The 13,411-nt window shown below is 43.1% G+C and overlaps 4 protein-coding genes and 1 pseudogene across 4 annotated transcripts in view; 2 read left to right on the top strand and 3 right to left on the bottom strand.

Moving 5' to 3' along the window:
• LOC103016137 (uncharacterized) overlaps positions 1-13,411 on the bottom strand; it is a 115,793-nt gene that overhangs the window by 4,490 nt on the left and 97,892 nt on the right. Inside the window, 1 exon segment of the mRNA XM_057554202.1 lies at positions 1,059-1,435. Coding sequence (XP_057410185.1) covers positions 1,059-1,435 — 377 coding nt within the window.
• Positions 1,413-3,777, bottom strand: LOC103015848 (histone H2A type 1-B-like). The gene has a single exon (XM_057554209.1). It carries the CDS (start codon positions 2,760-2,762, stop codon positions 2,370-2,372), a length of 393 nt encoding a protein of 130 aa, XP_057410192.1. The 5' UTR covers positions 2,763-3,777; the 3' UTR covers positions 1,413-2,369.
• Positions 7,144-7,864, bottom strand: LOC103015570 (histone H2B type 1-B-like). Its single transcript, XM_007177369.2, has one exon. The coding sequence runs from the start codon at positions 7,810-7,812 to the stop codon at positions 7,432-7,434; it is 381 nt and encodes a 126-aa protein (XP_007177431.1). The 5' UTR covers positions 7,813-7,864; the 3' UTR covers positions 7,144-7,431.
• Positions 8,139-8,540, top strand: LOC102997502 (histone H2A type 1-D-like; annotated as a pseudogene).
• Positions 9,495-9,905, top strand: LOC103016424 (histone H3-like). The gene is made up of 2 exons (XM_057554224.1): positions 9,495-9,761; positions 9,813-9,905. Exons 1-2 carry the CDS (start codon positions 9,495-9,497, stop codon positions 9,903-9,905), a joined length of 360 nt encoding a protein of 119 aa, XP_057410207.1.

Genomic DNA, 13,411 nt, shown 5'->3' with positions numbered 1-13,411 from the left:
CAAGAGTTGAGGGGCAAAATCACCTTGGTTTAAGCCAAGGGCATTGGTGCCTCTGACAGACCCCTTATATGGGTAACAAAGGTCTGTGCCAGGCAGAGGCTTATACCAGTCTGGAAAAAATAAAATGTTAAAACAATATACACAGAGAGAAATAACTTTGTCATTTAAAAAAATACATTATTTTGTAAACCAAAAGTTTTTATTGAAACCCTGAAATGTAAATAAATCCAAGTGAACAACACAACACACATTACTCTTCTGTGTATTTTGTGGGTTTTGTTGTAGGTGGGAGTTGGGCAAATCATTTTAGCAAGGTGAATCAATTCTCATCTCAGAGCTAGGCATAGACTACTAGGAATAAGGTATGGAAAAAACTGAAGCAAAGCCTTCAGAATTGGTGGCTGTCATGTTTTTAGCATTCTCTATTGTTTTATAGTTTGTAAAATATAGTGTAAAAGCTACACAATTAAAAGGTTATTTTCCTTCTCACATTTGGTCACTATCCCATGTGTCACTTTTCACCCAGTACTGAATCCCCAAACCGAAAAAACGTAGAAGCAAGATCACTGAGTCAAATGGCTAAAGTCCTATATTTGAGTAATAACTACAGCAAAGAAATGTGAAAAAATTGTACAGCATAGCATACCATGGTACATAGCCCTAGAAGAGACAAAAGCAATGTGAGATAAAGCAATGCAATCAACTGGACTATTTACAAGCAGGGTCATAAATAAGGTTTGGTAAACTATGCCTGGATGGCTACCTGTTAAGGAAGTATGGTTAGACCCTCGCTTCACACAACTCCAGAAATGTTTGGCTGTGGGGGAAGGGGGTGGGACGGGAAGAATTCTACCCTAACTCACCCTAGTTGAGGGGAGAATCTTACTTCCTTACGGTACAGCTCTTCAAAATGAAGCTGTAGGTGGCTCTGAAAAGAGCCTTTGGGTTTAAGATTGGCACTTTAACGGAAAAACAAGTTTATGCCCTCTCCCCGCGGATGCGGCGCGCAAGCTGGATGTCCTTGGGCATGATGGTGACGCGCTTGGCGTGGATAGCACACAGGTTGGTGTCCTCGAAGAGCCCCACCAGGTAGGCCTCGCACGCCTCCTGCAGCGCCATCACGGCCGAGCTCTGGAAGCGCAGGTCGGTCTTGAAGTCCTGCGCGATCTCGCGCACCAGCCGCTGGAACGGCAGCTTGCGGATCAGCAGCTCCGTGGACTTCTGGTAGCGGCGGATCTCGCGCAGAGCCACCGTGCCGGGCCGGTAGCGGTGTGGCTTCTTCACGCCGCCCGTGGCCGGTGCGCTCTTCCGTGCCGCCTTGGTGGCCAGCTGTTTGCGCGGGGCCTTGCCGCCGGTGGACTTGCGAGCGGTCTGCTTAGTACGAGCCATGACAAAACCTCACGATGAATGTTCTCCCGAATGCCAGTGGAAAGCACTCAGCCGCCCTTCTTTTATACAGCCAGGCCACCAACTATTGGACCCAAGAACATTCAAAAGTACCCGCGCCCTCCTCGGATTGGTCCATTTCTGTGCCTGGCCCGGAAGAATTAAGAGCTGCTTTCGGGTTGGTGAATGAATCCTAAACCCTGCCCTTTAACTATAGCGACTCCGACGCCCTGACATCATTTTATTTACGCTTTCGCTTCCAAAACGTACAGCAGTTACACAAAGCAACGCGGGCACCGCCAACGGATTGATTTTTTGTGTATTTTTTTTTTTTAAAGTACAATCACCAAAGATATTTTGGAAGTGCTTAGAAAAATTAGATGGGCTGCATCTAAAATGATACTCAGATTTTCTTGAGTCTGGCACAAACACTGTGGAGAGTCAGGAAGATGTTTCTGACACGAGCGCGAAGTACCAAGGATCTGTAATTTACTCAATCCCTTCAGGAAATGTGTAATGTTTTTTATAAAGTTGAATAGATGCAGAGGTTTGGGGTGTTCAAGTCAATAAAAAATGTTGAAGGTTAACTTTGAAGAATACAGCGCTTTTCACTATACTGAAAGTGAGTATACTTTCCTCACTCTCCAGTGCGAAAAACTTTCCAAAAGTCACCTCTGGAACGAAGAGGAAAGTAGTTGGACTATAAACTGATTCACCTACTTAATCCGGTCAATTTAAACTCGTGTGGCTTTCCTCACAGCTGGTGTTTTCGCACATATTCTTATTGATTTCCCTTAGGACACTCACTTATTAGCCGTGATTTTTCTTCTGATGTCACAACCCTCGTATGGGCAGAACTGAAAAGCATGACAGCTCTTTAAAAGAAAAGGGTGGGTGGCTCTGAGAAGAGCCTTTGTAAGTTGACTTTTTTCTTTTTCTTGGATAATGGAAAACAAAAATGCCGTGCAAAAGTAATAAACGCTTTATTTGCCCTTGGCCTTGTGGTGGCTCTCAGTCTTCTTGGGGAGCAGTACCGCCTGGATGTTGGGCAGGACGCCGCCCTGAGCGATGGTCACGCGCCCCAGCAACTTGTTAAGCTCCTCGTCATTGCGGATGGCCAGCTGCAGGTGGCGCGGAATGATGCGCGTCTTCTTGTTGTCGCGGGCCGCGTTGCCCGCCAGCTCCAGGATCTCGGCCGTCAGGTACTCCAGCACCGCCGCCAGGTACACCGGCGCCCCGGCGCCGACTCGCTCGGAGTAGTTACCCTTGCGGAGCAGGCGGTGCACTCGGCCTACGGGGAATTGGAGCCCAGCTCGCGAGGAGCGGGTCTTAGCCTTAGAACGAACCTTGCCACCCTGTTTACCACGGCCAGACATAACTATTACCCCTCAAATTTAAACCTTCAAAACAAAAAGCAAACAATAAAGCAAGCTACGGCGAGAGCAATATTTATACTAACCAGAGGTAGGTTTGTGCTAGTTTCCCATTGGCTACTATTTAAGAACCAATGGGAAATCAGAACCTGCATCCTTCATTTGCATACGAGGCTTCCGTCTAGTGTGAGTTTTCCGTTTGCTCCAATCTCATACAGTCTGGTGGGCTTTTAATACTGTTAATAATGGAGTCTATTTGGTTTTTTCAAAGCACTGTTCTTAAATGCAGTCAGAAGCAGGAGTGATTATTCTTATTGTTCTGACTTTTTGCTATTGAAATTGTGCCTCATGATTTTTGGAAAGGAATAAACGCAGAACAATTTCGAAACATAATATTTAAGAGGGAGGTACTTCTATTCCCAGTGTTACTTTAACTTACCTAACTCTTTAACTCGTTTGACAGGAAAGAGGGAGAAGAGGAAACAATTAATTTTTTGTCCTGGCCCAAGTCTTAAACTCTCTGAACAATGAAAACTGAAGGCAAGAACTGGATGATCCAGTAAGTCTTCCGTTTCATTCATAGCTTACCTATGAGGCCTTCCAGGATCACCTGGGAGGTATGTAGAGTGAGTACTGTCCTCATTTTAGAGATTGTGAAACTGAGAGACCCAGTTTGTTTGCCTTGGCCAAGATTAATGGGACCAAGGACAACAAAATCCTGGCTGAAAAACTTTGTCGTCGTTCCCCAGTGCCACCTCTCAACCTTCCTACCCTCCCTCTTTTCTCACTTGGCTACCACACACAGGATTCTAATTACTTTAGAAAACTCCTCCATCATTCTCCATATCGTACTGCACTTCTTGCAGTTAGAGTGCTGAAAATTTTGCAGTACATGAGGACTCCTAAGAAATGAGAGAGAACAAACACCCCACAGCACATAAATACTCAAAATGAGATTACAGTATATTAATATAAAACACTATATTAATATTACTACAGAGTGTTTGGTCTTAAGCTCTCATGTTGAGGAACATAAAATTAAGAGAAATTACCGAGGGAGATCTTGCCGTTTTTTCTTTTAATGGTCCATGAAATAGAAATAGATGGGGCCCAGATGGAGGCGGATTACTATTTCAGGAATTTCTGAGGACTCCAGCCTAAAAGTCTACTAACTAACAGGATGGTAAAAGGAACAAGAGCCTGGGTGTGAGAAAATTACTTCTAAACCAACTCGGTCAGAGAACTATATTTTGATCCAGGCAACCAAGCAGGAGAGTAAAGATGCTCATTTCCTGTTTCTTTTTTTACCTTCTCTCAAGTCTTTTGACTTCTATGACGTTTTCTCTTAACAATATTCACTTCCTTATTTTTTATTATCTTCACCATGGACAACAGCAATATACATCAACACTGGCTCAGCCGTGTCTGAAATGTTTCAAAAACCGTGATGGAGATGTAAAAAGGTATTTCAGGTGCTGCCTTGAAGACTTCATACTCTCTTTTGAAAAGGGCAGGGGGTGGGGAGGTGGGGGGTTGTATACCTGAAGTTTAAATAGTACAGCATTTTTTGCATCCAAAACTGAAGGTTTTAAGCAATAAATATTATAAGAGCACATGGAGAAGAGTAATCACTGTGAATCAGAAGGGTCAAGAGAACTTGAAAGAGATGTACATTTAGCATTTATTCAACATAAATAAGTAGTGCCAAAGTGTTCCAGGTGATGACATGGTGTGACCTTGGGGTCGCTGGGGAGGAAAAAATTTTCCTCTACCCTTCTAGGTTCTTCTGGCTGGTCTAAGAATTAAATTGACATGAGACAAATTAACAGGAAAAAGTTAAATTTCATTTCATTTGGGGGTCGGACACAATAAGAAAAATGAGACCCAAGGACAAGTTAGGCAGTTGAGGCTTGTTACGCCATCTGAGAGAAGAGGTTAGGGGCTTGGGACTTCAAAGGGTAGGAAGGCAATTCACAGGAAGATGAAAAAAAGAAAATGTTTTGTGAACAAATATTTGCTGGGCCAAACAGAAACAATGGCACCCAGAAAAAAATTTTAATGAACAGTCTTTGCTAGGCTCCCCCCTGTCTGCACACCTCGTTCAAATTATACTGTAGTTATCTAGGGTGAGAGCTGCCTTCCTGGAACAGGTTCTCCATCTAAAATTCTTTTAAGCATTTAGGGGGAAGGTCAAAGCTTCTTCTTGCATCTTTTGGGCCTTGATTGCTTTCAGCTCTAAATTCTCTGCATGACAAAGTGGCACATCTTGGGAAGGCCTGCCCTGAAACCCATCACTGCCATATCAGTTTAATTATTAGACCAACCAAAGAAAATTGTTCCCCCTCCTACAGAGGCCACATGGGGATCCTGAACTTCCAACCCCTCCCCAGCAATAGCAATAATGAGGCACCTCTTCCCTGTCAATGTCAAACAGGCTGAGCAAGAAACTTGGATGCCACTCCCACCTGACAATGAGGCAGTGCCCCTCCTTCTACCCCAGGCGGGAAGGGGGCTGGGAAGGGGGGCAGGTCTCCTAAACCTTAAATTTAAATAAGATGTAGAGTCTCATAACAATACCCAAGATGCCCAGGATAAGTTTATTTTACAAAAAGATCACTGTCATACCAAAGCCTCCATTTGAGTGAATAAAGATAATCAACATATATTAAGACCAAGAGACACATATGTTAGAATTCTCCAACTAGGATTCTAAACCAGCCATCATAAAAACACTTAAATGAGCAAAGTTGGTGCCTCATCAGAATCAGCTGGGGAGATGTATGAATTTTATTTCTGGCTTTTCACCACTCCCCACATAGTTTTGGAGTCTAGCCCTGAGTCCAGGAATCTGATTTTTAATGTCCTTTTTGCTTGTTAAAGATCAGCCAGGTATCAGTATAGATGTCAAAAAGGCCTAGCTTTGAGCTTAGGGGACCCAGGTTTTGGTTTGGGCTTCTTATTTAAGGGTATAGTTTTAGGTAAAATATCAACTATTAGGAAGAAGGGGGAGAGAGGAGAGAAGAAAGATAGAAGCAAGCAAGTAGGCAAATATTATGAAAGGCAAGATGGGGAAAAAATAATTCTTACCTCAGGAGATCATTTTGAAGAGGCTGAGATATTATTTCCCAGATCTCACCCCTCCAGGGAGTGATTCTTAAACTGCAGCTTGAGTTCAATAATTTTTTTTACGGGGGTAGGGGGGGGGAAGTTATAATCTAAAAAACAAAAATTTTAACTTCTAAGACAAGCTTCTCTTTCACAACTATGTTTTGTGTACGCTGAGATAAGAAATGCTTCTCATATAGCAGTCACCTGATTTGTGTGGGAGCTGGGAAAAGCTCATTTAAATTTAAATTTTCTTTTAAAAGTGGTCCTTTTTGAGAAATTCTACTTCAAGTTTTATTTCTTCATCCAGACACACTGTTGTATGTCACCTACATACGGTGCTGCTCATAAACCAAAGGAAGAGACTTTTCCCCACCTTTTTAATAGGCAGTTAACTGCTGCCCCTTTTCCCGGCTCTTTTTCCCCTCCCCCAGTCCGAGGCCTAGACCAGCCCCAACTGACTCCTTTTCCTCAACCAAGGCCCTTCCTATCGGGATTATTTTTGGAGTCGCGGGTTCTTTGAAAAGGGTTTCCAAGAAAAATCAGCACATTTTCGTCTCCAACTGGGGCCCTCCCGCTCTGCGACGAGGTGACACCAGATGGGGGGGGCGGGAAATTCAAATCCTTTGTCCCTCCTAGAGCTAGAGTGCCACCCTTTCAAGCTCTTCTAGAGGCATCCCTGAACGGTAAATGACCCAAGAAACGGGACCCCAGATTTCAGGAATGAAAGAAAAATTGCAACGGCTTTAGATTGGCTGTTGCCATCAGTAAACAATTCTAATGCGAAATTAGAAAATCTCATTTCAACCGTGTGAAGAGAGCTTGAGGTAATACCCTACAGAAGTGCCCACAGCTTGTTAAAGGAACAACAGGCAATTTTGCTTGTTTCTACAATCCCAGGGGAGTTCAGGCTACCGGAGAAAATGCCACTTACCTGCCCTTTGTTCCGTCGGGACTCCTCCCCTCCCCTCTCCTCCTCCCCTCCCCTCCTTCTCTCTCACATCCCCTCCCCCCCGCTCCCCCGCTCCCCCACACCTCCCCTCGCCCCCTCGCCCCTCCCCCCGTTCCCCCGCCCCTCCCCCCCGCCCCCATCCCTCCCCCTCACCCCCCGCCCCCCCCACCCCCACCCCTACCCCTGAAAAGACAGCCTGGATAATCATCTCCTCAGGGTCTCTACTCTCTGAAATCCCCTAACCGATTCCTTACCAAGGAGGGACATTCCCATCACCATTAGAAATTTCAGGAGGCTTTGTAGAAAGGAGTGAACACTTCCAAGAGCTTAATAAGCATCTGGAAATTTAATCCCTGGGGAAAAAGTGAGTTTTTTTTGAGTAATGCGACACAGTAATTCATGTCTTTTAAAGCCGATAAACCTTCCAAGTCGCTTGGGGCTCATGGCTCCAAAATTGCTTCAGCTATCAACACCACCGGAAAAAAAAACCTGAAAGTAAATATAACCAGTAGAGAACTGCATTCATCATCAAAAAAACGGAAGTTTCAGCTCTTCTTCGAAAAAGTGGGTGGCTCTGAAAAGAGCCTTTGGATTAAGAAGTGCCTATACAAGCACTTACTTGGAGCTGGTGTACTTGGTAACGGCTTTGGTGCCCTCGGAAACAGCATGCTTGGCCAGCTCCCCAGGGAGCAGTAGGCGCACAGCCGTCTGGATCTCCCTAGATGTGATCGTGGAGCGCTTGTTGTAATGCGCCAAGCGCGACGCCTCACCCGCGATGCGCTCAAAGATGTCGTTGACGAAGGAGTTCATGATTCCCATGGCCTTTGATGAGATGCCGGTGTCTGGGTGGACCTGCTTCAGAACTTTGTATACGTAAATGGAATAACTCTCTTTACGACTACGCTTGCGTTTCTTCCCGTCTTTCTTCTGCGCCTTAGTGATGGTCTTCTTAGAACCCTTTTTAGGGGCCGGAGCAGATTTCGATGGCTCTGGCATAGTTCTTCCGAAGAGCTGCAGTAAACGTTAAACCGCCTTCTCCACAACTAAAACTAGTAGTGTGAAGAGTTCAGAACCCATTTATTTATAGTTGTTCAATGCAAATGAGCAATCAAGAGTTCTCACTTTTGATTGGATAACAGTAGTACTGGTTCACTAAGGGCGGGAGGGGTAGTTTATGCAAATAAAGGATACACTATTTGTTTTTCTATTGGATAGAAAAACAGCATACTTTTGACCAATCGGATAGCTTACTGGGGCATCCCTGTACTGTCCGTAAAATGATTTGTTCACATGTCATCCAGCGTTTTCTCCTTTTGCTCACAATGTTTGTTGTTAAATTGTATAAGGTAATTACGTTTGGACGTGGTGAATAAGTAGGCAAGATTAGGGCTAAAGCTAAAACTCGATCTTCCCCAGCTGGTTTGCAGTTCCCAGTAGGCCGCGTACACTGGTTGCTCCGTAAGGGCAACTACTCCAAACGGGTCGGTGTCGGGGCCCCCGTGTACCTGACGGCCGAGATTTTGGAGTTGGCGGGCAGCCCGACCCGCGACAACAAGACGCGGGTCGTTCCGCCCCACCTGCAGCTGGCCATCTATAATGAGGAGGAGGAGTTCAATAAGCTGCTCGGTAAAGTCACCATCGCTCAGGGCGGCGTTCTGCCCAACATCCAGGCTGTGCTGCTGCCCAAGAAGACTGATAGCCACCGCAAGACCAAGGGCAAGTAAAGCCTAGACAAAATACGAAATTCTTTTTTATAAACTGTCTAGAAGTTCTTTTCAGAGCCATCTACGTTTTCATTAAAAAAGCTGGTAGCCAGGTTATCTGTCTCTGTTTTGTAAAAGACAAAGTGACGTCAAAATACTGACTTCCAGGGAAATTGGACTTCCCACAAGCATTATTTTAGTGCATACCGGGTGAAACTTCTGTAGTCAACAAAAGCGTTTCTCTAAAGAGGAGGCGGAGCATCGCTCGGGCTTGAGAATAACAAAAAGCAAAGAAATTTTCCTTTTGCCAGTAATAACCCTGTTCGGGCTCTCAAGGTTGTAAATTTAAGCAAAATCTATTTTTTTATGACGAATGTTTGGTTGCGGTCCAGTGTGTAGCTGTCATCAAATCGGTCTTTACATGTGATTTTTTGAATCATCCACCCAGTGACACTGCCATGTAGTTTCACAAAAGAAAAACTCGGGGTTAGGGGAGCTGTGATGACCAGAGAAAGTGGCAGTCCTAGCGGTTCGAGATTTATTTAAACCTAACCCAGCTGTCTGGGGGAGAAAAAACAATTGTACTCAATTTAGTGTGTGGACCAGCACTATTGACAACCCGCGAGCGTGTCAAGAATTGAGAATATCAGGGGAACTCATTAACTGAGTCGGAAGTTAACATGGTCCTTAAATGTCTCGTTATGCACGCTGTAGTTGTCGGCAGGATGAAATAGAACATATGAAAATTCCTTCAGATCCCAGAGGCAAAAAAAGGCACCGGCAATGGGTGGTAAAGTAATTCATCCAATCAGATTCTCTAGTAATTAATTCTCCTTCCCGGTCACCTTTCAGCCAATGGTTTTATCGCGCGGTACTTTTGAAAAACTACAAGACCAATCAGAATGCTTCTAACTATATTTAAAGACAACTGCCTAAGCCTGCATCAGACTGTGGGTGTGTGGTCAATCATTTGTTATGGCTCGCACTAAACAGACCGCTCGCAAGTCCACCGGCGGCAAGGCCCCGCGCAAACAGCTGGCCACCAAGGCGGCCCGGAAGAGCGCACCGGCCACGGGCGGCGTGAAGAAGCCGCACCGCTACCGGCCCGGCACGGTGGCTCTGCGCGAGATCCGCCGCTACCAGAAGTCCACGGAGCTGCTGATCCGCAAGCTGCCGTTCCAGCGGCTGGTGCGCGAGATCGCGCAGGACTTCAAGACCGACCTGCGCTTCCAGAGCTCGGCCGTGATGGCGCTGCAGGAGGCGTGCGAGGCCTACCTGGTGGGGCTCTTCGAGGACACCAACCTGTGTGCTATCCACGCCAAGCGCGTCACCATCATGCCTAAGGACATCCAGCTTGCGCGCCGCATCCGCGGGGAGAGGGCATAAAGTTATCTTCCTAATTGAAAAAAGGCTCTTTTAAGAGCCACCCACAACTTTACTTAAAGGCGGTTGTGACATGATTGCTGAGGCGTTAGAAATCACTAATGGTGGAAAGCGTATAGTAAAAATTCAAGTAAGGGAATTTAGTATTCGTAAAAACCAAAGTAAGCCTTTATTCGGGTTAGAGTTATTCAGGGAATTATCTCTGATAATTAAAATACTGTCTTAAGGTCAATTGGTCTACCTAAAATGGAATTGTAGCTCAGGCAATAGGAACTGACCTCAGTACTCACCAGCAGAGATCCACTAAATTTATGTAACCTTAAGATTTGCCTATGCATCTTAAAATCAAGGGGGTTTGAGATATTGAAGGGTACCAACTGTAGAGCTTTTTTTACCCATGCCCCCTTTTAATACAAAGAACATTTATTTAAATGTTAATTTTTTAAAAACATTTCCACATATTGATGTACAATGTAACTGATGGAGCAGATGGTTTTCTGAGGTTTAAGGCTTACACAACGCGGTGACTTAAAACTACAAACAAAATTACAAAGTAGATACTGAATATTTATAATGAGAAAATAAATTAACAAATTACAATTCTACAAAAAGACAAAACCATAGCTATCACAAGATTCAGAAAAATAGCACATTTTATTAAGTTGAATACACACTGTAATGCTTTATTTTCCTATATTTTTGACAGCATACTCTGATTCCCTCTTTAAAGGAAAATTGTTTAGTAATATTTTCTATAGAGTGTAGACAGTGGGAAGAGAATTCAGTATTCCCTCTACGGTGGTTGATCACAATTTGTTTTATTCCCTTGATAACTTAGAAGAATTTCAGCTTCAAAGCACTGTAGGTGGTGTCAAGTTTTTAGGATTGTTTTCAAATTTGGAAAATCCTCTGTCAAGCTTCTTTCATATGTGAATTGTAAAATTTGGGAGAATTCTTCACAGACTAGCTTCTGGCTCTATACATTTCAAATCTCAATTCTCCCCTATGCACTCACTCCCAGTGCTAGGTACATGGCTATATGACATCTAGTCCCATATTTCCTTGCCATTAATCCAGGTGAGTTTATCAGTGGGCAGTAGGAGTATTCCTTGAAGCCATTCTTAGATCAGACTGGCTAGCAACAACAGAACTATCAATATATATGAGCACATCTGCACATCACTTTATATATGTCATTAACCCCAAACAATATAGATGCAGGTAAATTTTCTCAAGTCCCAAATATTCTCATCAACATCCCAACATAATCAGACAAAAGGTGAATTGTAACAGAAGAGAAGATTGAATGGAAATAAATGGTTTTTACCAGCTGTGATTAAAATCTGTCAACACTGCAATTTAAAAAAAAAAGTATTTTTTAAATGAGGGCAAGTGAACATACTATACTCCCAGGGGCCCCTCCCAGGACCTTGGAAGTACAGGGTCTGACACTTGAGTTTCATTATCTTCAGGGTAAATCTGCTTCTCAGCACTTGCTATGCTTTTCCAAATGACATATGGCCTTCCTTGCCCTCCTACCACTCTGTTATACCACACCTCAGCAGAGTGCCCTGTTGAGAAACACTAGTCTCAGATGACTCAGGACTCTGAGATAGAGTCAGCATAATTATAGGATCAGGTCAGCATAATTATTTCCTTGGAAACATCTAGATTCTACTCCAGAGCAAGTATCCTCTTGTGTGTTCCTTTCAGCATTTACTATAGATCTATATTGTTCAAGACGGTAGCCACTAGCCATATGTGGCTATTGAGCACTTGAAACACGGCTAGTCCAAATTGAGATGAGCTTAAGTGTAAAAATACATACCAAATTTCAAAGAGTTAGTATGAAAAATAGAATTTAAAATCTCCTTAATATATTTACCTTAGATGACTTGTTGAAATATTTTTATTTTAGTGGGTTAAAATATTATTAAAATAGATTTTACTTGTTTTACTTTTCTAAAATGTGGCTACTAGAAAATGTTTGATTACTTATGTGGCTCATTATATTTGTGAGGAACAGCACTCATACATGGAGGATAATTATACTGGCTCACTGATCAGATATTAACTCATTATGTCCTTAATCTGACCAAGCCTCAGTAATAATGGCACCTACCTCAAGGTGCTGTGACAAGAATGTGTTTGAAAATAAATGAAGAGTGTTCAGCAATAGTGCTTGGCACCCTTGTAAATTAGTGCTCAAGAAATGCTAGCTGGGCTTCCCTGGTGGCGCAGTGGTTGAGAATCTGCCTGCTAATGCAGGGGACACAGGTTCGGGCCCTGGTCTGGGAAGATCCCACATGCCACGGAGCAGCTAGGCCCGTGAGCTACAACTACTGAGCCTGCGCGTCTGGAGCCTGTGCTCCGCAACAAGAGAGGCCGCGATAGTGAGAGGCCCGCGCACCGCGATTCATGAAGAGTGATTCCCGGTTGCCACAACTAGAGAAAGCCCTCGCACAGAAACGAAGACCCAACACAGCCAAAAATAAAATAAATAAATAAATAAATTTTAAAAAGTTAAGTACATTGGAAATTGGAAGTAATGTTAAAAAAAAAAAAAAAAAAAGAAATGCTAGCTGTCAACAGTATTGCTGTTACCACTGTGCCCTATATCCCTGTTCCCTTCTGAAATTCTCTAATGATGTAATCACATCTTGTACTGGACCTGTTCCTCTCTGGCATGGATTTCAACCACAAAGTTACCTTTTACATCTCCCTCAGGCTTAGAAGAAATGATATCTAGAGCACTGCCTAGGGGAAGTAATGGGATATTTAATTTTTCAGCCATGAGAGCACTGTGTATGTACAAAAAAAGCTTTTTTTACAATAATGCATTACAAGGAGCCTTTAACTTCTGTGTACACTTCCAAAGTACAAGAACATTTCATGAATTTTCATCCTTATCAGTCAGCAGTTTAGTTTATGCAGTATTCATTGCTATTTTTGGCTAATCAGCATGTTTGGCCAATGATTTGAGTATATTATTGATGTTGTCAATATTATTTTATAATAATAAGTGAATACTGAAAATAATATTAATAATGTAAAAATAAAATATAGGTTTTATAAACTAAACAAAATCGTGACAAAGACCTTTTCGTTAAACTAGCCAATTTTTAGAATTGAATGTCTTATTAGACCCAAGCCAGTAAACTATGTGAACAGTTGTGAGGGAATGGAACAAAAAGAACACGGACAAAATTGAGGAAACATTGTTGAAGACTATCTAAAGACTAGGTAAAATTAGAGATTTTTAACAATAACTTAGCTCTCTGTGAATGAACTCTTCCTGCAGCCTTACTAAAGAATGGTTATATTTGTTTTTGAGGAATATGTTTTACTTGAAAGTAAAGGACATGTTTCAACTATGCAAATACGTTTGCAGGAAACATTCAATGACAGGATCAACTGTATATAAACCCAATAAATTTACACCCCAAAGGGCATTCACAAGAGGTTTGAAGAAAAATTAGAGAATCAACTCTCTTTGCTTAGGTTGATTC

The sequence above is a fragment of the Balaenoptera acutorostrata genome, chromosome 10, assembly GCF_949987535.1.
Source record: "Balaenoptera acutorostrata chromosome 10, mBalAcu1.1, whole genome shotgun sequence".
Taxonomy (NCBI): domain Eukaryota; kingdom Metazoa; phylum Chordata; class Mammalia; order Artiodactyla; family Balaenopteridae; genus Balaenoptera; species Balaenoptera acutorostrata.
The sequence above is the reverse complement of the archived record's forward strand: the minus strand, read 5'-3'. Positions and strand labels throughout refer to the sequence as shown.